This window comes from Cheilinus undulatus, linkage group 12 (genome assembly GCF_018320785.1).
Source record: "Cheilinus undulatus linkage group 12, ASM1832078v1, whole genome shotgun sequence".
Taxonomy (NCBI): Eukaryota; Metazoa; Chordata; class Actinopteri; order Labriformes; family Labridae; genus Cheilinus; species Cheilinus undulatus.
Window position 1 is genome coordinate 15,912,993 of NC_054876.1, and position 25,357 is coordinate 15,938,349.

The window sequence follows — 25,357 nt, forward strand, 5'->3', positions numbered from 1 at the left end:
GCTACGACTCTGCCCTGGTATAAGTAACTTCTTATGTGCCTAGTACAACTGAAGCTTCTTATATCAAACCCACTGACAGATAATATTTTGGCTTTGCCACCGGCTTTGAAGCGATCCATTCAGTAATTGTAAAACAGCATTTGCAGTAGCGTTCATAACTATTTAATATTCTTATTTCATACAGGGATAAAACCCCGAACCAATAATTCTCAATATGTTGGAAATTAGAGTTTTGTTTCAATATGTCAGCCACATAAACAGCATCCCTGTTTTTCTATTTTTTGAAAAAAAAAAAAAAAAAGTTTAATTTTACGTTGTACAAAAGCACACGTTCCACACGTGTTGCGTCACTAGCATGCGCCGGGAGGAGAACCACAAAGGGGATTGAGGAGATTTACCTGAGAAGTCAGGGGAGGAAGTTATCATGTAATATTTTAACGCTGGCGTTTTTGTCCTCATCAAATCCGCACTTGGCATACGTGGCTGAACTACACACATCAATCAACCCCGTGTGTAGCAGTTCTGCATATTTATAGCATAATGTTTGTGTTGCTATGTGGTCTAACGTTACCCACCGTTAGCAACTGACGGACTCACATTACAACCACTAACTGCAGGGCTGAGAGGGGTAACGTTGTTAGCAAGCACCCCAGCTAGCTAACGGGAGCTGCAAACAGATAAAGCCGTGTATTGTCTCTACCCGAGTCAAAAGCTTTAACTAACAGTAAAGTTTAAGCTAAATTAGTGCTAGCAGACAGCATGCATTGAGAGGTAACATCGTCTCCTGGGTCAGAAACAACAGCAGCTCAGTGCTGGGAGGTCTTCAGTGGGTAAGTTCATTCACTTCATGACTCATCGAAGCTAGTTTCACAGTTTCAACGTGCCAGTGCTTCATCTGTTTTATTTATAACACTCTGTTACGATGCTAGGTTTGATGAACAACATTCAGCACAAGCTAACTATCATTCTCCGTGCTAATGCTCTCATTTAAAGTACATGATGAGGTATTTGTGGCCCTTCTTCCTCCGCTGGTCTACACTGTGATAGGGGGATTTTCAGCTGCAGCCAGGGTACGACTGTTGCATGATCCCAGGGGCTATTATGTAAAAAAACAACAAGAAAAACAGCAAAACTTTGACTAAATAGGCCCATTGTGATGTAAAAGCGTAACATGAACTTGTTGGCAACTTGTTTGTCTGCCAGTGTATTTCTCCAGCACTCATGTTGTAACTTCAGATGCATTACTAGGTTTCTTCGGCTTAGTGTAGTTTTAGTTTTACTAAACAAGACATACATCTTTTTAAAATGTGAAGAAAATCGTACAGGAATGTAAATTCATAAAAGTTAGGACATTTTTACATTTGATGAAATGCTATTGCTGCTCTACGTTGCTGAGCAGCTTCAGCCTGCCATTCGTGAGCTTTAGGAAAGAGAGCTCATTTTCATGAAGGTACAGAGACATAATATCTTATATTTTGTTGTACAAGATATCACGATAGAGGCAAATAAACCTCCCTAAAAACTTCAGTGCCATCAACTAGGCTGGCCTTGTGCTTTTAGCTGAAAGCATGGCATTTCAGAGCATTAAAGAGATCCATAAAAGAAAATCAGTGAGTTATCTAGTAAGGCAGTAAGCCTGTTTGAAAGTTTGCTTTGTTTGATTAAATTGTTCAGATGTGATGTGCTTGTTAAATTGATTTTACTGTTTCTGTGTCTATCTGCTGTTTTTATGTTTTCCAAAATACAAGGATTTCCAGCATTTCCTCTATAATATAAATCTGAAAAGCAGATATTTTGTATTTAATACAAACCACTACATGTGCACCATTTAGGATAGCAGATAGAAAAATTAAAGTATGATAAGATATATTTTATTGTCCTACACGATAAGAAATTTGTCTTGGGCTCTTCACTGCTGCAGCCATAGACAGCAATCAAGAACATACAGATTACACATGAAAAACACTTAAGACAATAAATATTTTCTCTTAAAAATCTACAGTATAAATACCACTAGATTCTCAGAGCACCAGCGCCAAAATTTAAGAGAAATCACAGTCCTGTCCATAGCCATTCCTGCCTTATTTGATGCTATTAAATATCTTTATAGACACAGGAAGAGTAGCCTCTTCAAAGTAGTCTGCAGGGATGTGTGATTTTACCTGCTTTTATTTTCCATGCTTAGTTAATCAGTCTCATCAGTTTAGATTTTAGCTGCACAGACAGGTTACCAAACCATGCTGTGATGCTGTACCTAATTAGGCTCTCTATGACAGTGGTTCTCAAACTGGGGACCGCGAGCCACAGCTTGGAAGTCTGCGACATACTTTAAAATAAATTGTTAAAGTAATGCCGTGTCATTCGAAATCATATAAATACATAAAGGGACCACAGAGCCATAAAACAACCACACTAAACCAATGACACCCACATTAATTCAGCTTTGAACGAATAAAAACTCAGATATGATTGTGACATATCATGTAAATCTATCTCTCATCACGCATTAGCCACTTTGCCCGGGATGCATTTGTAGTGCAGGTCCAACTAGCAACAATGGATAAATATTTAAACGTGTCCACTTCATCAAGTGATGCCAGGCCCAAACCAGCTAAACTGAGAAAATATAATGACAGCTATCTCTAGTTTGGTTTTATTGAGAACAATGATGGAAGACCAATAGTGTTGTGTGTCTTCATGTGAAGCCATGAAGCCCACAAAGCTAAAGCCTTATCTGATAACAAAGCATGCAGAGTTTAAGGACAAAAGAAAAATATTTTTTTCTAACAAAAAAGGGTGAGGAATACATCCGCCAGAAAACAGAAATAGTGAACCTGACCACAACCTCAGAAAAAGCACAGAGGGCTTCTTATTTGGCTGCTCCAAGGGTCACAAAAAAGGAAGAAGCCACACTCAATTTAGAGATTGTATTTAGATTGAAGAGTTTAAAATACAGCATCTAGGAGTACAAATGGCAGTTAACATGTATTTAATCAGCTTGAGGGTTATGTGAGGGTCCTTGGAGAATTTTCTGCCCTGTAAGGGGTCCCTAGCCCTGAAAAGTTTGAGAAGCCTTCTTTTAAGGACTGAAATGTGTTCATCCTCAAACTTTAAATTGTGTGTTCTAAGGACTAAAAATTTACATATCTACTACATTCTGATATTTGTAATAGGTCAAATTAGTTTGTAAACATTGACACATCAGATACTGGCAAAAAAAAGTTAAATATTTTTTATGCTGTTCCTTGAAATTCTATCTACCCCTTAGAGGTTGCAGAATTTTTTAATTTGCTTAATGAAAACCATCTAGCTTTGAATTTAAATGAAACAGATGAGAAAATGTTTGACACATGGGATTTTAGAGATTTTTAAAGCTTAAATATCAGTTGTAAATATTGGGAGAGATTTTTATATCTGCAGATAGAATAATTCATTTTTAAGCTAATATCTGTACTGATATCATGCCGATAATATCACGCATCCTTACAAATATTGAGAAAGTATGGCCTCTTTTTAGTAGTGATGGGTATTGTTTGTTATTTTTTACTGATACTGGTGCCTAAATAGTGCCTGAATCGATATACTTTGAGAGGAAAATTCGGTGATTTGGTCCGGTAGGTATTGGATGTGTTGGTACCGGTACCATGTTGGTACCGGATTTTGTTACCCATTCCTACTTTTTGTTAGGTAAAATACACAGATATTTGAGGGAAAACATCAGACATTTATGAAATTCATTAATTATTTTTATTTATTGCAATAAAATCAGACTGCATTGTTTTTATTATCAATGAGCTCATTGCAGTTGAGATAATATTGCTATTTCACGGTGCCGTTAGTCAGAAGAACGGTCATGACCAACATGACTAACTCTGTAATGCGTCATGAAGGCATTACACAGAATTTGACTGAAGTAAGTTTCAGGTCATGGGAGTCCTCACTGTTAATGACTTTATTAAAAAACACACACACAAGATTGCTTTCTTTTAAGACAGTTTTGTGTCATTCTAATCAATATTATCTTAAGCATTTTAAAGTAAACCGAAGTAATGTTCAGACAAAAGAAAATGAAAGAAAAGCTGTCTTCCTCTCCCCTAATCAAAACTTCTTGTTCATTCTTTGTATCTGGTGCTGATGTAATATTTAAAATGATTTTTAATGTTCTTTAATTTCTTGTTACAGGTCCCATACCTGATGGAGGACAAATTCACTGCAGTGAATCTATCAGCTGATTTAAAAAATTCAGCAACTATGCCTTCTTTCGGACTGTTTCTTTAAACCTGGTAGCGATGGCGTCGCGTAAGGCAGACGAGCTGCCAAATGACTCCAAGGATGAGGCTTCAGCCTCCGAACAGCTCTCCCCTAGCGGCACCGATGACATTACGGAGGAGCTTCAGTTGGACACAATGAACTCTGCTGTAAAATCCCAAAAATCTAGAAAATTTCGCAGGACTGCCCTGGCATTTTTTGGAGTTCGTAAAAGCATCTGTATCTTACCAAGTTTTTTTGGTGGAAGGAGTAAAAATCAGAGCAAGTGGTCATCTAAGAAAGGGTTCCCCAAAAGCAAAACCCACGATGGGCTGAGTAAAGTTAGTTATGATGACAATCTGCAAGGCGGCTACACCTCAGCTGGAGACTTTGAATACCGCTGCCAGAGGGACTCGGCTGCAGATCTCCACAGTAGCTGCCATAATGAATGTAGTTTCCCTGCTGTTGAGCAGAAATCACTGAGTCTTACCAGGCAAAAAAAGGGTTTGAGGGGTCTTTTTAACAGTTTCCGGCATCATAAAAACCATAGAAATGTTGGACTGGAAAAACCAGAAATGATCGCAATGACCTCTCCTCAGTGCAAGAAAGAGATGCCTGTTGTCCTGGACAACGCTAACCAGTTTGTCACAGAGTGCCTCGGATCTGAACCTGATGTGCCTGATTTAGCAGATCTTATGTGTGATATTTCAAATGATCTTGAATCCATTGATGCAGCTGCTGTGATAGCATCAGAGAATTATATGGTGCAAGAAAGTCCAAAATGTGAGCTGGATGGTCAAATGTGTGATGATCAAACAGAGGAGATTAATTTGATGGCTGTAGTTTCTGGTGAATTTGAGGAGAGTATGAGAGTAAACAGCGAGCCTTGTTTGAAAGTTAAGATGATGTCAGAGCCGGCAAAGACTGAAACGCCTGCTGGCTCATCAGATCAGCTGAACCTGATGTTTGGAGATGTTGCATCGTTGAAGAGCTTTGACTCCCTCACTGGCTGTGGGGACATCATTGCAGATCAAGAAGACGACAGCATCACAGAGAGCACAGTGTCAGGGGAGAGGAGCAGAAATGGAGGAAAGAGGGCCTCTTGTTGTCTCACCTATCAAGGTGGGGGTGAAGAAATGGCCTCACCTGAAGATATGGGTGAGGAGTGTCTTCATGATTTCTGGGGTAATAACGCATCAGAGGAAATGTGCTATACCCACAACCAAGACCACACCGATCTGACTGCTGACCTGACGAGCTCTCACAATCTGGATTTACTGAACAGTAATAGTGCACAGCAAGCCAGTGGCGTGGATACCTCTTCAATGGCTGATGTGTTAACTCCTCAAGATGAGCATCAAGAATCAGTTCCAAACAGTGATGAAGGTTACTACGATTCAACCACCCCAGGGCATGATGAAGGACAAGAGAAGACCGACAGACTGAGGTCAGACAGATTGCCTAGAGACAGTTACAGTGGGGATGCCCTCTATGAACTTTTTGCACCAGACGAGAGTCTCATCAGTCCACAATATGAAAGCAAATCAAAGCTGCCTAGCTCACAGCCATGCGAGTATTTAAGCCAGACAGTTGATGTGGACAGTTCTGCTTTTGTTCCAGAAATGAATCGATTACAAACAGGTGCTGAGCTGTACAAAGCTCACGATTTTCCAGAGGTGCCCAGCACATGCAGTAAGTCCCCTAAACTGGCACAGAATATAATTTGTCAGCAGGAAATTGGCACAAATAAGAACTGTAATATGAATTCAAACCCTCAAGCACCAGTAGACAAGAATAACCTAGATCCGGATACGTTTAATGACAAAGAAAATATGTCTGCTTCCACTGAAAGAAGAACAAAATCCATAAATGCAGATAGTGAAAAAAGGCACAGCAGTATATCATTTGGAAGCACATCTGACCCAGATTTTGAAACGTTTTGTGAACCCAAAGAACAGCATCTTGAGGAAAACAAGCCTGTGGCTTTACCATATAAAAATATCAATTCTCAGTCTCCATACTGTAACAGCGATGTGGATGATGAGCAAGCTGTGAGTTTCTCTCAAGCACTTGTGGACTACACAAAACACTCCGAGATGCTGAGTAACTTGCACAACAGTGTGGATGATTTGGAGGCAAACTCTGCCTTCACTCCAAACATGGAGGCCTTACCTACCATTGTCACATTTGATGTAGTTGACATGCATAATGAGGGGGAGTATGACGAGCAGATTCAAATGGAGCTGGAGGAGGACATATCATCACCTTATCAAGAGTTTGAAGAAAGCTATTTACAAAAAGATGCATTTGCTGAGTGTGACTATCAGATGTTAGACTTGTATGAGCAAAACCTGATCAGTAACACATGGGCGATCGCTAGTCTCCCCCGGCACCTTGGCCTTACAAGAGTCAGCCAGTCCATGCCTAATCCATTGTCTCTAGACAGGAGAAGTAGGTCTCTGGACACAGAAAGCCTTGAGCTGAATATGCCTGACGCATACAGACAGAACAGAGCTGCTATCATTTCGTGTCCTCAAACTGAACAGGACTCTGAAAGAGATTCTTCACTGTATTACAAAAAGAATGTACTTGTGTCTGCACCAGAGTCTAGAGACAGTAGCAGCATTATGGCCTTATCATGGCAAACAAGGTCAGAAATGGCTTTAAGCCTGCCTTTGGCTGATGGGGAAACCTCTGAGAAAGTACAGAGTCTCAATCAAGTCAAACACAAGATACCTTCTAGTTCATCCAGCAGTAAATCCCAGCGCGTGTGCTCTAATGTGTCCCGTGATGTTACTTCACAGAACACAGAGCTTTGCAACAGGCAGTGTCACCTCTCCATACAATCAGATTCTTGTTTACCTCACAGCACCTTTGTTTACTCTGGAATGATGGAGGAGGTATCAGATGATGTCGATGAGGATGTCTTTTGTAAAGCTGCCACTAGTTTGCAGTCCTATAATCAGTGCGGTAAGAACAGGCCAGTGGTTAACAGGGAGGGGACATCTCATGCCGGGAGTCCTCCGAATACATGTGTGTTTAAAGATGAAATGGCTGTTCATGGTGAAACAAAAACGCCCAGGGATGCGGCTTGCAATGTAACATGCAACCAACTCCCAGAGGCTACCATCAACTGAATAGTTCACATGTATGTGCCAATTTGTGCTTTTATTTTACATCCTAAAGAGGAGTTGTTGCTTCATCTCTTCTGGCAGAACTGATATATTTGGGAGGAAATGTCATTTTAGATAAACAGGATTTTAAAATGTAGAGTCTCTGCCATCATCAGCTGCATTTTCTATTAGGAAGTTAAAGGGATTTTCCTTATTTGCACAAAAACATTTGATCTCAACATGAAAACATTTGTTCTTTTGAAAATACAAGCAAGAAAATGGTTGGATTTTTAATGAAATTATTTAAAGATACCTGACATTAAGCAGTTTAGTTATACCAGAATGATTTTACACATATGTAACCTCTGAATACAGGTCTTAACCTTTGTTTCATGCATATTCATAAGGCTTGTTTCCATCGCACAGCCAAACAAAGCTCTCCCAGTCTTGTTGACTTTGCACCCTGAACACATGTAGGCTTATGCTTTAAGTGCAGACTTCTGTTTGTGTTTAACTGCTTGTTTATAGCTTCTCCTTGCTCCAGTAATGTTTATGTTTTTCCTGTCATGGTGCTCAGAGTTAGTGTTTCTTTTGGTACTTCATCTTAGGCCAGATAGGGGTCAATTTAAAAAGTGTCTCTCAAAGATGTGTGACCTTAATGGAGTGTATTTAAAATGCACTGAGCTGTTACATTTAGCTTTAGCTCAAATTATTAAACTTGCATTGTAAGTTCACTGCCATTTACCCTACACAGATCCTCTTTGTTTGAAAGTGCTTTGCATTGAGAAAGTCTGAGTCAAAACTATGAAATAGTAGAGAAATACAGTAAAAACCTAGAACCCAAAGGTAGGGTAAAAGCCTCTCCTTGTTGTCAAATTGGCCCGACAAGAAAATTTTGCCACTTATGACTTTCTCTTGGCCCATTTAAAACAGTTTGTCCACCTGTAAAGTGCAAAATTTTAATTAGAATGTTGCACTCCAGAATTGCATTTCTGTAAGTTATTAGAAGTAGAATTTGGTTTGATTAAGTTTTGAATTGGAGATAAACTGGAATTTTTAACTTGTCAAATTTTCTTGTGCGTTTAATATTTTATCAGTGTGAGGTTCAACTGTCTTTTTTTCTAGTGTATTACAGAACAAATGTCAAGGAATTTGTATTTATATTCTCCACTGTTTGTACACTCAAATACTGTATTTAAAACAGTTTAGACATTTGGGAATTACTATTTGTTTGCATTTTATTTTTATTTTTTTTACCGTCTTAAAATTACATCAATGTTACATTTTAGTATTTCTCCTGGAAAAATGTTTTGTCAAAGTAGAACACTGCCTTACACTAAAATAAAATGACAAACAAATTTCTTGTTTATTTGTTCATTTTTTCTTGGTTACATTCAGCACAGAAGAGACAAAGGGGGAGAAACAATGGCTAATTTATAGCTTTAAGTGTGTACACAGTGTAAGCTTAAAAAGTTTGAACATTGAATGATTCACCTAAACAGCAAAGATGATCATGCACATGAAATAAGAAGTCTGGACATTTGTTCTGTGTACATGTGCAAACATGCATATCAAGGCTGAATGATTTTAAAAAAATAATATATATATATTTTTTTTTACAATATTGGGATTGTAATTTCAGCAGCAATTATTTTTAGGTTCCACGTCTTTTGTATTATTCAACAAACAAGCAGTGAATCATTCAATATTATAACCAGATAAAATGTTTTGATTGAGAAAAACATATTAAAACAAGAAAAATCAGATTTTCATTATTCTAGAAAAAAAAAAAGATATGTGCATCATGCATGTGGGATCTTATTGCAGGTAGGATCACACATGCATAATGCACATGGCATAATATCTCTACCGCAAAAATTTGTTAAACTGGTATTTTGACACATTTCAGGTTACAGAAATATTGCACAGTGCAATTTTAAAAAGCAGTGAGACATATTGCAAATGAATTGATTGTCAGTTAATTGCCCAGGCCTTATGTGTCCCGTGTTTCTGCTGAATTTGACAGCTGGTGCTTTTAATAATATTATTAAGTTTTAATTTATTTTATTGATTTTTTTATAATTAATCCACTTTTAGTATTACCATAAATAAAGAAACCAGTAAGTCAATTAATATAAGGAACTAAGAATTATTTGTCAATTACTTTACACAGCAAACTGAACCAAAACAGCACAGACACTCAATGCACATAAAACAAGAAACTGTTTTTTTTTTGTTTGAAACAAAGGGGGGCAATGAGTCAAAATCACCCTTTAAAAGGTTAACTTTATGATTAAATACTGTATAAATACATGAAGCATTAGTGTATAACAGAGCGATTTTGTACCCAAGTAGGAATATAACCTGGCACTGCTTTTGTCAAAGCTCCATGTTCCTGGAAATGTCGCTGTTTTTCAGTACACAGCACTCACACAGGTGAGATTTATCAAACTATCGTGACAGTCACGAAGAGAGCATTATGAAGCTCTACGTTGATGAGACGCCTGTTTCGGTAGCTGCTGGTAAAAACAAGCGTGTAACGGTCCCTTGACCCTCGTGTCTTTTCACAGCTTAGGTTACTTGTTTCTCTCCTAATATCTGGCAACCCTGGCCAAACTGCGACAGCGCCAATGGCAGCAAAACATAACTGTTACAGGCGAGGAGGATGACAGCAATAAGGTGAGATGAGCAGCGTTTGTATTTAGCACTGGCAATGCTAAACGTGCAGATTATGTAGAGATACATGTCGTGTGGTGATGGTTTAACACCTGTCAGTGATATTAAATAAACGTCAACTTTATCTCAAGTTACTGTAGTATTCCGGCTAAACGTTAGCACACGCTCAGCCGCTAAAGCTAACTATTAGCAACCTGACGCTGAAGTTAGCCTGTGGAGCCACTCAGTTGGCTATAATTACTGTGTTCGCTAACCACCTCGTCCGGCTACAGTTGAAATAAGACACATATGTTGCCTGACAACTTGACAGTTAGCCGAAGCGTACAATAAAACTCATCTTATCAATGCCTAGTCATGGACTCACAAAATAAACCATAGTTGGCCGATTAGTTTGTGTAGCTAAACGTTGACTCTTCAGCTTGCTAAGTAACGGTAAATGCTAGTTTGCTAATGTGTGCTAACCGTATCTCTGGGCCTAAGGATGTCAGAGCTGTTATCTCCAAATAAAATTAAACCACAAATATGACGTCGTGTGCAGTATGAATTTTATCGTATATTTCTAATAAATGTATTATAAGTATGACATTTCTTGTATTTTCATACTGTTTAACCTTCCTCCATCCCGTCCCTGTGAGCTCATGATGCTGCTGCTAGTGATACTAAGTACTTCAGTTTTTTTTTTAACTTGCATGTGAAATAGTTGATAAATGCAACTATAGCCACAACTTATGCTATTTCACCACTTCAGAGAGATTTCTGAGGACTCTCTGTCATTGGGACCAATTTAGTGTTTGAATCTGAGGCACATTCGTGTGGTTTGCTGTTTAGTTCAGGCTGAAATGGTTAGAAATGAAATAGTTAAATCCCAGTTGTTCGTTGTGGTAACGGTTAATGTCACGCAGCTAATTTGGCTCCATTTTATTTTTTGCCATGGAATATTTTAGTTAAGATGAGTTTAAACATACTATATAGTGCCTTTAATGATGTGAAATACTATTTTAAGTAATAAAGCAGATTGATGTGCCTGTACAAGTTAAATTAGTTTTTAAAAAATAAATGTGCTTAATGCATGGTGCAATATTTGAAAGTAGTATATACTTTTAGGACTTGGAAAAAATAATTTTATGATATGTCCCTGGTTATGATTTTTCATGTAGACATACAATGGAAACAGCCTTATGTTTTGTATTTGAGGTGGAGCGCAATAATTTTTTTTAATTCGGATTTGAGCATTTGCAGTAGTTATCAAGTGTTATTTGTCCATATATTAACAAAAAAAAAACAACTAATATTTTATTTCAAAATAGGAAAATATATGACAACTTACTGAAAGAGCATATCTGTTTGGCTTTGAGCATGACTGTTTTTGCCCACTAAAATAACTTATAAAAATCCCTCTGTGAGTGATGAGCCAAGCATAAATTTAATGTTGCATCAAAGCTTTTTTGTTTGTAAGCAATTAAGGCTGGTGAGAACTATACCATAGTCACATAGAGGATTTTGAGTCAGTATTTTTGTTGAGATTGCATGAAATAAACAGTGGAAAAAGTAAATGAAACACTTGTATAGTGTTTAACAGCCAGGTTTCAGTCCTGACATTGTGGCAGGAAAGATGTTGCTGGTCTTAAGTAAAACGTTGCTTTCGGCTTGTGTGTTTATCCATGTTGCATTCGGTCATTGAACTGTCTCATGATTTGTTGGATCAATCTCGAACACTGGATGCTAAAGTGAATCCTGAATTTGTCAGTTGTAACTTCAAAATGTTTGACCAGACAAGAAGTAGGTATAGCCAAAAGTGACCGCTGTTCAGTTTTCCCCTGGTTTATCCTGATGGATACTATGTAGGGTCACCGATGTAAAAGATTACTTCAGGGCCCTGCTTCACTTGTTGCTATGAAACAGAAATACACGAGCCTGTGCATGTGCAGAGATAGTCTGGAGGCCTTGCTGAGTCTAAGCCTGTGAATCTGGAGGTGGAGGAGAGGATCTGCTGGCTCCCGTAAACATGTATCGATGTGATCATGCAAGTTGTGATCAGCAGTGATACACTGCTCTGATGCTGTAGCCCTCAAAATATCTATTAACCCCCAAAGGTTTTCATGGAGATCAGCGTTTTTTTAAATCAACCAGTGAAGATATTGCCTTTAAAATATTATGTGCTGTTTCAGTACACGGACAACATTGTAGTTAGAAATCCCAGCAAATGCATTGCCTTTCATTTTTTATACAGACATCCAGTAATCCAGATTAACATCTGTTTTCTATAGTTCTCATTGGTCAGCACTGATAAAGGTCTAAGTAACGTCATCTTTTTATTGCAAATATGCTGCCTCAAGAATTTTAGTGTAGAGTTGTAGTGTAGCTGTAAGTGTTCTGCATTTACCGACTGCCTGAAGAGAGATGATGAGCTGTGTTTGTGTTAGTCGTGACTGGTAAAAAGGAGTTAGCTGATGACAAGGCTGTGTTGCTAAGCAACTCACATCATGGGCTGCGCCTCTTGAAGCTTGCAGCCTGCTGTATTCTGCTCTGCAAGACTGAGGGAGAGTGCAATGCAGTCTAGTGTGTCTGTTCATTAGCATACTTGTTATTAAGATTATATGATTACCGATAACTACATGTAAATACATATGGATCTTGTGCCTTAGGCTCTCCTGAACCCTCCTCTTCTTTACCTTAAAACAGATTTGATCCCTGAGGAATCCTGTTCAATTTAGATTGTCTGTCAGAGGGCAGGAGGCGCAGGGATACTCTGTTCAGCCCACACTTTGTCTCAGGTTGTGTTAACTCTTGCGCTTACCTCGTGTGCGTCTGCATTGGATGCTGCTTACGACACCACGAGAGCTTCTGTGCTCATAGGAGCAAGGACTGTTCTGCAGTACATTAACACATTTTGTGGAGGATGAGAGGAAGTCCTAGTTCAAACAAGTAAGCCTGACAGACAGGGACATTGGATGAAGACTGTGTTGTCCATTTTTAATTTAAATAAAAAATTTAACTGTGTTTATATAACCACGATGCAGAGGAGGATCAGTGTTGAAATTTTATTGCTATACATTATTGAGCACTGATTGTTGCCAGGGAATACATTTAGACAAACAATAATTTACCAGTATTTTGATAAATATGAAAACATTCCAAATATAATACCAGTGATGTTTATTGACTATTGAAAATGTTTTCAATCTATTTGAGAATATTAAGTTTATTTTAATATGTTTTCACTTCTGTCATTTATTTTTGCACCGCCACATAATTTTATCATTTATTGATTCATTATTCATAGATATATTTATTGATAACGAGGGAAGAGTTGTTAAATTTTCTATACATTTGCTGCTTGCTCTTTTTAAAGGCTTGTAAAAATAAAATGACTTGAATATTAATCAATTTATATTTTAAGTAAGCAACAGTGTTTCTTCTTTGAAGAGAATTTCTTCTTAAAATGCGAAAACATTTGGAAGAAAATGGAATAAAAATACTAAGAATCATAGATTCCTGCTTATGATTATGGAGAATAGAATTGAAAAGTCATCTTCATCAAAGTTCAGTCCTAATATCTAATGCCTGGTTTATTTGGAGAAGGTAACGGGATAAATAATGTAATTATCATGTGCTGATGCTATTACCACCTAGCAATGGTTATTATTTCAAAGTATTCTTTGTTTAAAAAAACAAAACAAAAAAACTAAATTTTTTGATAATGCTTTTACTGCAGCTAAAACACCTCCAAAAAACAAATCTAAAATTTAAGCCATGAATGCCAAACCAAAGTTTGAGTGTTAAATGAATTAATCGTTCTGCTAACATAAAATCATTGGTTGTAAATTTGGAAACATAATTGGTTTGTGTGACATTTAACATTTGTCTGAAAACAGAAGTGACAGTCATATAAGAAGTGTCATCTGCAGACGTGCAAATGAAACAAATGAATAGACTTGATCGGTTTGCAAACCACAAACACCAAAACCTAGTCAGTTTGAGAACATATCAACCTCCATATTCAGATCAGTACTTTCCCTGCACTTTTATTTTGTGTCATTTCTTTATTTGAATAAGTGTCTAAAATGTTCCATTCCTCTGATTAACTGTCAATTCACCCAGATAGCAGAGTTTGGAGAATTTATTGGTTGAATAGAGTAAATTGGGAAGAGTAAAAGACTTAAAGACTAAAAGCACACTTATTAAGGTGTGCTTTTGAAATGCCTGAATTTGTTTTATTGTTCATGTTATATTTTCCTCCATATATTGTTTTTAAGAAATTTATTTTGGCTTTTTTACTTTTCAGGTTATCTACTAGTAATTTCTAGGCTGCGATAAAACTCAAAACCTGTGATACCATTTGACTAATACAACACAAATTCTGTATCCATCTGCTTTTCAGTGCACAACCATAGAGGAAGCTGGGGACAACCCTTGACTTTCACTTGGCTTCTTTGGCTGATGCACTGTATTGGATTTTTGTAGATATCCATTATGCCGGAATTTTATGATTCAGACGATATGATATTAGTAAGATGCAAATGTAGTTCTGACTAAAGTCCTAAGAACACGCTTAAAGATTTAAAGAATGAGGATAAAGAAAAAGACTTCAGCTGGCGTTGGTCTGTTGGTCTTTTCTAAAACTCCACAAACTTGCTAATAATGATAATTAACTTTAGAAGCTAATATTTGCCAACACAGTTATAATGTGGATAATATTGTGCATCCCTGGTGAAAACTTTTAAATTGTATGAAAAGAATTTAACAGTTTAAAGGTGGACTTTTAACAAGTCTGTGAACATCATAACCATCCAAGGTAGACTTGCCACATGCTCCGAGTGTAAAATGATAAATGCTTCTGTATGTGCTTCCTCAGAAGGCACAAGTTTTTTTGTTATCAAACTCGTTTTAAGAACCAAGACTACGTTAAAAACCTATGGCTGACCGCATCTATCTGGGATGCCTGTTGAAATGCCTGAATGTATTTTGTGTTCTGGCAGAGTAGGGCCCTATGAAATCCATTTTATTTTTTTCCAAATTCTGTTTTATTTTTTTCAAAACTCTGTTTTTTCCATTTTATTGTTTTGGAATTTTATTTTTTATAGGGATGCACGATATTGGATTTTTGCCAATATCAGATATGCCGATATTTTGAAACAAATTTTTGGCCAATACCGATATTTAATTACATTTTTTCCACTGTTAAAAACACCAATTCTATCATGGACTACCATTTTTTTTTTAAATATTAGTAGTCTATTTTTGTACAAACTGACAAAACATTTGATTTTTATCAGAACTGAAGGATATATTGTTTTGTTTTGTTTTTTCAAATACAGCCATATACTAATGACAAACTTACAGTAATGTCTTTGGGTTACATGTGTATTACATGCTTTTATGTATTTTTAACAGTACAGCCTAAGTCATCTGCATTTTTGAGGGCAGTAAGCAGCAGCAAAATAACCTGCTGACACTGAGCTCCACAGTGCAAAACAGAAATAGCTTATAAATTTAGACTGATTCTCCTTATTACTCAGCCGGTTTGCAGGATGGCTCCCTGAGATACTCCTGACAGGGCTTTAAATAACAACAACAACAAAAGATTCTTAAATGCAAAAAAAATCTAGCTATAGTTCAGAGCTTAATTATGATTCTAAATTTCCGAGACTCAAGATGAACAGAAATAAACCTTCAACTAAAGTAGTTCTCCTGATTCTGCTTTAAACAGCACAAACTAACTAAGCAACCAAGTTCAATGGGCATTTCACTGTAAACAGCTCTGTAACAACACAGTGACACAAACATCTCCAATGCTGGACACACCTTTGTGCACCTTCGAGTGTGCACGGGAGATGGCACACAGAAGTCCGTCATTGCTTTTGCCATGTTTCACGCGTGTCACGTAGGACAACATGCACATTCTTTTTATCTCTATTTTCAATGTCCCAAACATGTTATCAAAAGCGGTTGCAACTGCGGTTGCTGAGTGAGCACTCCTGTGAGTGTTTGAGTGACAGGCTTTTTAAGAGTGAAATCCACATCTATCGACGGAGGCAGTGAGGCTAAACGTGCTAACAGGACGGACACTTGATATCCATATATCTGTGGTGAAGCTAATATGTTCAGCTTTACTTTTAATTTTTTGTCACAGAAAGCTTTCTGTGTTTATCTCTGCGCTTGTTTTAATAAAAGAAAGGTGGCCATTTCTGACAAAAGTGCTGCTGTGGCTAATTTGTGGCTAACAACTCTACCCACAACCAAAGAGTGCCACAGTGACGTGATCTGATTGGTAGAGCTTGTTGTTTCCTGTGATATTAGGCTCTTAGCTTCAACTACTAAATTGAATGCCTGTTGAAAACGGGTTAAAACTGTTGAGTTCTGTGGTAGTACTATACATATTAGGGGTGCACCGATCGATCGGCCAAAATGAGTATCGGCACCGATTTCCTTAATTTTAGGAGATCGGCGATCGGCCGATCCTTGTAAGTAAGATCGGTGGATAAGATCGGTTTCATATGCCCCTACCTACTAAAATGTGAAAAATGAAAGAATAAAGGAACTGAAATAATTTAGTAGTTTGGACAGCAATGCTTTAAACTTTTCATTTATATTTGAGAGAACTACCTCATGTGCAGTTAAAACAACAAGTTTGTATTGTTTCACAGGTATTGTTCAATGTTATTCAATAAAGTAAGATTGGAACATTGAAGGTGTGTGCTGTCAGTTATAAAAAAATCGGTATCGGCCAAAATCAGAATCGGCAGGTCAGGCTTTTTAAATATTGGTGATCGGTGATTGGCCAGAAAATTGCAATCGTTGCACCCCTACCACATATACCACCACATCAGCCAACAGAAAAATTAAATCAGTATCCAGGTTTCAACTTTTAGAGGGCATTCACTATGCATATTTCTAAAACAGAATATAAGATTCAATTACTGCTTAAATGTCAAGATTTGGATTATATCTGGTAAAAAGTACTTAGAAATTCCAGTATACAGATATTTTCAGCTGGAAAATGTGGTCTTGGGGTTTAGTACTCATTAAGAATTACTTGAATGAATTTGCAGGCTAACAAATAGATACATTAGATTACTTTATTCTGGTAGACTCTTTTATCTTTATCTTTAGTGAAGCTAAGAAGTACATGCTATTAATATAATCTTTCCTTTGTGTCCCTTCTTTCAGGATTTAATTGTTTGATCATTTCCTGCCTGCAAAAGAGAGACTGCGTTCCTTTGACCTGACACAAAAGAGCCTTTAGTGCTCAAGTCCGACATTTAGTATGATTCCTTGGCTGAGGTGGAGGTGAGGAAGCATGGGGTGGAAATCTGAGGTGTCCAGACAAACCTGATGACAGTATGGTCAACGGTGGAGAAGCTCAAAATGGAAAAACGCCCATGGAGGGAGGAGAACATTGACTTAAGCAAGGTGCAGCACGCCACTGACGATTCTGAGGATGGAAGCAGCTCAGAGAGCGAATCAGAGGAGCAGAAACAGCAGAAGGCTCAGGTGAGCGGCAGCAGGTGTAAGAAGAGAGAGCCCTTGGCTGTCACAAAACCGCATCGACAGCTCTGCCGCTCTCCATGCCTCGACCGTCCTAGTTTTTCCCAGAGCAGCACTTTGCAAGATTTCCGTGAAGATGAGAGCAGCACAGGACAAGGGGTCAAGCCCACCAGCGACAAAGAGTACCAGACTAAGATGGACTTTGCTTTGAAGTTGGGCTATTCTGGAGAGCAGGTGGAGACTGTACTCAACAAGTTGGGGGCTGCTGCACTCATTAACGATGTTCTTGCTGAGTTAGTGCGGCTTGGAAACAAAGTAGAGCCTGAAAGTCAACCCTGCAGCAGTACAGCAACATCAATATCACGGTCCCCCTGTGTTAAAGAGACTGTTAGTCCCGAGGCTTCAGTGGAGGATGACTCTGTGGATACCTACGATAACCTCCGGCCCATCGTCATTGACGGCTCAAATGTGGCGATGAGGTCAGACAAACAAACATTCATCCATGTTTAATCTGCATGTATGTCTGCACTTTTCACTATTGGATTCTTTTTTGAGATATAACCAGACCTTAAAGCACACTGTTTTGTTTTCTAGCCATGGAAACAAAGAGGTTTTCTCTTGCCGTGGTATCCAACTTGCAGTTGAATGGTTCTTGGAGAAAGGGCACAAAGACATCACTGTATTTGTCCCAGCCTGGAGAAAGGAACAGTCGAGGCCTGATGCTCTCATCACAGGTAGTAAAGCACTTCTTTTCAGGCAGTTGGTATTTTGGTTTAGCTAGTACTTTGTTTGTTGCACAGGATAGTTTCAGCCATCAAGTTGCATATTATAACATGACCAAAGCTGGACCATGTCCTGTTGTGTTTATCCAGATGTTGGTGCAGGGAAACTTAACACAGTGCAATAACTGATTTAAATAACTTTATGAATTCCACATAAGGTATGTGGAATACATAATATGTGTTCTTTATGTATGATTGTATGTATGCCTGCTGGTACTTTTCAGAATATGTTAGATGATAATAATGATCTTTATTTAGACTTGGAAATCATTGAGGGCCCTCATTAACAATGACGTGCAAATAAAAGAACAGAATGCATTATAAGCAAAAATATATCAAACATGTTTTAAAGGATAAAAACAGTAATAAGTTAAAAAAAAATCATTCATAAATGGAACAACAAAGTCAATTACAACAGGTGCAATCAGAGGATAAGCAATTAGCAATTAAGGATCTGAAATGCCCCAAACAAACCAGTTCTTTGATTTTTAAAGCACTTTGTAGTGAGTTCCAAGCAGGCGGTGCAAAGAAGCTAAACACAAGAACAGTAGTTATGAGCTCCAGAGGACCAGACAAGTAAGGACAAAATATAAGAGGGAATAATTTTAGATATTGTTGTGTTAGAATGGAATAAGCTTAAATAAAGAAATATTCATTAACATTAATAGTAACCCATAACTTCTGTTTCAGATCAGGAAATATTACGCAAACTGGAGAAGGAAAAGATCCTGGTTTTCACTCCATCTCGGAGGGTTCAAGGCAGGAGAGTGGTGTGCTATGATGATCGCTTCATAGTGAAGCTGGCTTATGATTCTGATGGAATTATTGTGTCAAACGACAACTACAGGGACTTGCAAAACGAAAAGCCAGAGTGGAAGAAGTTCATAGAGGAGCGTCTCCTGATGTACTCGTTTGTCAATGACAAGTAAGAAACCATGGAGCATTCTTATAAAAGATGAGTAATATTAAAATGCAGTGTAAAGCTTTTTACCCAACAAGTAAAAGCATGTGAATTACTTTATAAAGTGATATATCTCTTAAACTACATTGTAGAATGTTTGTATATCAAGGCTGCTTGGTAGTAAAAGTGATTTATTTAAAATATTTAACTGTGACAACTTGTCAAGCCATTGTATTTATAACCTCTGCTAACTGGAGAAATTAGGAGATCAAGTTTGGATTTCTTCTTTTGGCATGAGGTCTTAGAGCTAGATGTAAGTAATCTAGCACTGAATAACTTCTGAATGTCTGTGTGCAACAGGTTTATGCCACCGGATGATCCTTTGGGAAGACACGGTCCAAGCTTAGAAAATTTTCTCCGTAAGCGTCCTGTTGTTCCAGAGCACAAAAAACAACCTTGCCCCTATGGTAAGTTCCTGTAAATGTTATTCAAAAAGAATTTCTAAAACAGTGTTTGTTTGTTTTTTTACACAATGAACGCTAAGTCCTTTTAAAATTTTACTGACTTTATCTATCCTTTCTTTAAACAAAGGTAAAAAGTGCACATATGGACACAAGTGCAAGTACTATCATCCTGAACGTGTCAACCAGCCACAGCGCTCAGTGGCTGATGAACTGCGAGCCTTTGCCAAACTGTCTGCGGTGAAAACGATGAGTGAGGGGGCTCTAGCTAAGTGCGGTACCGGTCCAGCAACTGCAAAGGGGGACAACAGCTCAGAGGCCAAACGAGTGGCGCCTAAACGTCAATCTGACCCCAGCATTCGCTCAGTGGCCTGTGAACCTCCTGAAGCACTGTCCGCTGTTCGGAAGTCTGAGACAAATTCAGTGCCTTCCCTTGTGTCTGCTCTCAGTGTGCCCACCATGCAGCCCGCCAAGAGCCACGCAGCTGGTGCCTTGAACACACGATCAGCCAGCAGCCCAGTGCCAGGTTCTCTGCAGTTCGCACACAGTTCTCTGGAGCACATGTCTAGTGTACAGTACCCTCCTATTTTAGTTACAAACAGTCATGGCGCTTCTGTTACATACAGTGAACAGTTCCCAAAGTATGACTCAGTAAGTGACCATGGCTATTATTCACTGCACAGTGATTTTTCAAATATGAGCATGAGCAGCATGCACAATGTCGACAGTTTCTGTAGCATGGAGCACGAGCATGGTGTGTATCAGAGAAATCCCAGCCACTGCCCTGAATCCTGCCTCAGCCACTCGAACAGCGACTCGTTCTCTTCTTATGGAGACCTGTATCCAAGCTCAGTTGACAGTAGCTTGGAGGAGAGCATGAAGGGGCAGCAGCAGTCGACCGCACAAGCTAGGATGCAAGCATTCTCCCACGGGTTCCGTCATGAAGTGCTAACCAGGGTGCAAAGTTATGGACCAGAGGAACCCAAACAGGGCCCGCGTAAGCAGCAGTCTGGGTCTCACCTAGCACCCCATATCCAGCATGTTGCTGTGGGAGCCAGGTCTAGCTGTCCTGGAGACTATCCCCTTACTCAGAGTGTCCTCCCACCTCTGTCCTCACAGCCCACAAGGTCTCTAGGCATGACTCGTATGGATAGCATATCAGATTCAAGGCTATATGATAGCAACCCAATGAGACAGAGGAGACCGCCACTGTGCCGTGAGCAGCACGCCAGCTGGGACCCTCTGCCATGTGGTAATGAGTCTTACGAATATCATTCATATCCATTGAGCAACAGCCTGATGCCATGCTGTGAGCGGGTGATGGTCCGCAGCATGCCAGAAAAAATGGAACAAATCTGGAACTCACCATGGGAGACGCCGTCTGCAGCTGAACACCAAGAGCGGTACGTCATCCCAGACCACCAGTATCAAACATATCGAAACCTTTGTAACATCTTTCCTGCTTACGTAGTCCATTCAGTTATGGAGAAGAACCCTCATTTGACAGATCCACAACAACTCGCAGCTGTCATCGTAACAAAACTGAGGTCATGCCATTGAGCTCTCAATCTTATTTATAATGATGGATATGACAAAGGAAATTTTATTGATTGCAAAGATAGGCACTTGTTTAATTTTGCTGCAGTTGCAACATCTGCCCTCAGGAGTTTTTTTTAATGTGTCGGGTAGAAATCTGGCTATCAGATTTTGTATCACTAAGGTGAGATAGAAGTAATCAGAATAGAGAAGGTATGTCTAACAAGTTTATCTTAAATTGTAAGATGTTTCACATAAGAAAGCTACAGTTTTATATGAAGTTTGGAGCAGTTACAATGAGGTAAAACCTTTTTAAGAAATCTGATTCATATTACACATTCATAACACCTGAGCAGGAGCTCTATTGCAACAAATTTTTAATGAACTGAACTTTAGTTCAATGTTAAAAAACAACCAAAAAAACCCAAATAGATTAGCTTTCTAACAATAAGCATGTCTGTTAAACACCCCTAAGATTAATTTTGCATGAGTTCTTGGTAATACTGATTTGATTACAAGAAAATCTGCTTAAATCCCCAAAATATTTGTGTCAATAACTGGCTCTTCTCATATGTTACACTTCTATACTAACTAGCTACCTAGCTTAGCAACTGCTATAAATTTCAGCTTGTTTATTTCTTATGTACAGATGAGGATGCAATTATTTAGTATTTAGTATTTCCTAAGTGCTGTTAAACAGAGCAAGGAATTTTTAACACAACTTTTTTAAACATCCTTGTTTGATTTTGGAAAGCATGATGACACCCATAAAGAAGTGTGCCAAAATGTGGACCCTTTCCAACTTTTAGTAATGGAAACGCAAATAAACCTTGTACCAAACTAAACTGGACTGCTCAGTGGAAACAAGTGAAATGTTAGCTCACGCCAAGCTGACTAGTTGGTAAGCATTAGTTTTGTTAGGCTAAGCTTAGTGTGTACATTGTTTCCCTAAATAAGAGCACCTTCAAATTTGATGATGACTTATAGCTGCTACTGTAGGTAACTGATGCTATCAGGCTAATTTTGATAGCAGTTGTTAGGCTTGTTAGCTGATATAAGGAGAGCAGTGAAAGCACTAAAGGGATTTTGAAAAAAAAAGAAAATGTATAATCAAAAAACTTGAATTGAATAAAGGTTAATTTGTGAAACAAGATTTCAGCTACAACACAGTGCACACAAGAACTTTTTGCACATTTGCCTGATGTAAGAGTAGGCCACCATTCAACATCATGTAGCTTTTGGAAGATCTTGTTCAGGTCCTGTGAATGTGTTATTAATGGCATCTCAAGTGTTTCTGGTGCAGTGGAACTAAAGATAATCATGCTTTGGTCTGCCTCTGCTGTAAATAATTCTTGTGACTTTTTTGTGCATTAATTCTGAAGATAAGTCAAAGGGAGGTAGCCACATACCTCACAGCATGAACTATGACATTTAATGGCCTTATATCTGAATGACCTCACGCTTTAGTCATTGTCTAATGGGTTTCAATGAAAGTCTTTGTCATTGAAGCCACCTATTTTCAAATGTAAAGCACTATCTCAGTATCTAAAGAGATATATTTTCTCAGCCTCACTTAACAAAGCTACTATTTTGGTAGAATTTGACAGTGCACAAAGCAAGCCAAATAGGAGATTTGACTTGTAAACGTGCACATTTCTATGTACATGTAATCACTCAAAAGCCATTATTTCAGAGTCATTTATAAGCTGCTAAATAATGCCAAAAAAAGAATTTATATAGTGTCAGTATTCTGCATTACTTTACGGTTATGGTTCACAGAATTGATTGGATTATGTTAAAAATTAACGTGTGTTTGGATTATTTCCTATGGTGTATTATCCAGTTACCAGTCTGGTTTTATTGGATGCTACATCCAAGATTTTCCTACTAACGTATTTGTCATTTTTGTGTTGATTCTTTTCAATGTAAAGGTATTCAAAGCATCTTTGTTTAAAACAGTAGCTCTAATGGACTCCTTCAAGTTGTCAGTGGAGCAGTTTATTTAAAGGAGCAGGTAAAGTCTCTTTCAGAGACTACTTTTACATGCACTCAAGTCTTCTGGTATTTTACAGGCAAAAACTAGGTTCCCTGATTAGTTTAAGGCATTAGGAGAAACCTCTGATGAGTGTGACCATCGATAGAGCATCAGCTGGTTGGTAAAGATCAGGCTAATGCAGTGAATCTGGAGTGGTTGGACACTTTTGTGACCTAAACTGATTTAGGATAGTTTGCTTTTTTTATGTGCATGTAAACGTAGTGAAACTTTTAGAATTGATTTCACTGAGCTGTAATGTCACTTCCATAGGGACACGTTGTAGAAATGTACTTTCAGAGGTGGGAACAGTGCTAACCAACACAGTTTAAATGCTTGCACAAAGATTTCTGACACAGACTGATTATTACATGATAATACATTTGTCAGATAAAGACAGGATTCTGGCTGTTACAGGTAAGCCTCTGAACGAGTTAAATATGGCACTCATTTTAAGATATTTTCTTCATTTAATTAATTGACATTAAAAATGAAGTGAAAGCTAGTAGGTATATTAGATGTAATTTACTGAATGGATTTTTTGGGAGGCTGTATTGTTCAAATATTGTACAAACACATGCAGCCAGTCTCCAAGGATCATGAAAGGGTTTGGCTGTGCCTTGCAGCACATTGCTCTCAGGATGCTTTCGATTTTTCTAATTTTTAGTCTTGCCCTGCCAAAAACCAGTGGTTACTGGCAAGAGTAGTTTGACTTATTAGTAATATATTTTGTGAAAATCCTACATGTAACATGTAGTATCTTAAAGTTAGTTATGTACAGCTGAAACGTAAAGACGGCATTGCAAAACTTTGTATTTTTGTGTAAATGCTTGTTAAGCACCTTGAGTTCTCTGAAATTGAGCTAACAAGGGTGGGCTTTACGTGATGCATCTTTCTTCAGATGAAATAATTGGTGAGCTGGCTTGATGAAAAAAAAATCCTCAAAGACCTCTACATTTTCATGAAATGTGAGTGGAGGTTGTTGGGAAAGTTGAGGCCTTGGGATATTTATCACAACAAATTCATTGCGCCTTTGGTAAAAAAGACTCCCGTGGAGGATAGACTGGTGTTTCCTTGGTCTGAGCTCCTCCAGGAGCCTCCTCTCTCCTCCATCCTTGCCTCCTCCAGGCGCATTTAAGGAACTGAAAGATACTTCATCATGGCGGAGGAGAACAATTTTTGAGTCAGTCAAGGAGAGAGGATGGACAAAACTTTGTAACGAGAAGCACCCATTTTATCCCCTGCAAGGTGGTAAAGTCAAACCTTTATTAGCTAGTGAGGCACATCCATGCTCTCCTGAGGATCTCCATCCTTTATGTCAGTGATCCATTACCTTTCCTCTATTCCCACCCTCAGAACACACTTTACATTTTACCTACTATTGCAGGTTTGTTTGCAGCACGTAAAGCCCACCCTAAAGGCAGTATTATGCTTTGAGTGTGATTAAAGGGAAATGCCACTTATTTTTTATGATTCAGCATTCAGGCCTATGGTTTAAAACAAACATCAATTAGTAGTTTTAGTGTTTTATTTTAAGTAATTATTAAGACGAAACAGAAATTAAGAAAGTTCCTTCATTGACGATGAATGGAGCTGCATAAAACAGCACACTTCTTTCTAATTAGGAAATTATAACAAATTAAGTTTAAAAGCAAATATTTTAACTGAGTGGTATTGCTCTTTAATGGAGTTTATTCTGACTTTGTCTCATTGGTGGTGCATCAAAAATATATAGTTCTTTATAATGTTTAGGTACAACCATGGTATATGAACAGACATAAATGAAAAAAAAAAAAAACATTTGAATGTGTATAGCCCAAAAGAATTTTGGGCTTTGCTGACTTTGTTTTTTCATGAAAAAAGACGAGGCCACTTTAGGCCAGCTGTCTGTTCATGAGAAGGTGAAACAAACTGCCTAATGTTTCTACATGTGAAACAATCAGATTGCAAGGCTGCTGTCAAGGTTGTTTCTGGCATTTGGCTAAAAGTTTGCGTGCCATCCTTTTCCTTAGGAAAGTTCTATGATAATTAAATGTCCAAATCCCCAAAGCACTAAATGCTCTTGCTGATGATAAAATGAAACTCAAAGTAAAAATGTGACCTCAAATTGATGATAAAAA

General features: G+C 38.1%; 2 protein-coding genes across 2 annotated transcripts; both read left to right on the forward strand.

The window, feature by feature from the left end:
* The first annotated feature begins 367 nt into the window (after window positions 1–367).
* On the forward strand, window positions 368–8,703 carry amer1 (APC membrane recruitment protein 1). The gene is made up of 2 exons (XM_041801786.1): window positions 368–830; window positions 4,183–8,703. The coding sequence occupies exon 2, from the start codon at window positions 4,290–4,292 to the stop codon at window positions 7,383–7,385; it is 3,096 nt and encodes a 1,031-aa protein (XP_041657720.1). The 5' UTR covers window positions 368–830; window positions 4,183–4,289; the 3' UTR covers window positions 7,386–8,703.
* A 1,269-nt stretch (window positions 8,704–9,972) lies between these two features.
* On the forward strand, window positions 9,973–24,990 carry zc3h12b (zinc finger CCCH-type containing 12B). The gene is made up of 6 exons (XM_041801567.1): window positions 9,973–10,040; window positions 17,208–18,004; window positions 18,120–18,259; window positions 18,998–19,232; window positions 19,569–19,675; window positions 19,800–24,990. Exons 2-6 carry the CDS (start codon window positions 17,373–17,375, stop codon window positions 21,227–21,229), a joined length of 2,544 nt encoding a protein of 847 aa, XP_041657501.1. The 5' UTR covers window positions 9,973–10,040; window positions 17,208–17,372; the 3' UTR covers window positions 21,230–24,990.
* Window positions 24,991–25,357: the final 367 nt, after the last annotated feature.

Bases quoted from the DNA above. Each gene is read 5' to 3' on its own strand.
- zc3h12b (XM_041801567.1), top strand. From the start codon at position 17,373: ATGACAGTATGGTCAACGGTGGAGAAGCTCAAAATGGAAAAACGCCCA. The intron at 18,260-18,997 runs GTAGTAAAGCAC...CTTCTGTTTCAG, and splicing joins GCCTGATGCTCTCATCACAG to ATCAGGAAATATTACGCAAA. The intron at 19,676-19,799 runs GTAAGTTCCTGT...CTTTAAACAAAG, and splicing joins AAAACAACCTTGCCCCTATG to GTAAAAAGTGCACATATGGA.
- amer1 (XM_041801786.1), top strand. From the start codon at position 4,290: ATGGCGTCGCGTAAGGCAGACGAGCTGCCAAATGACTCCAAGGATGAG.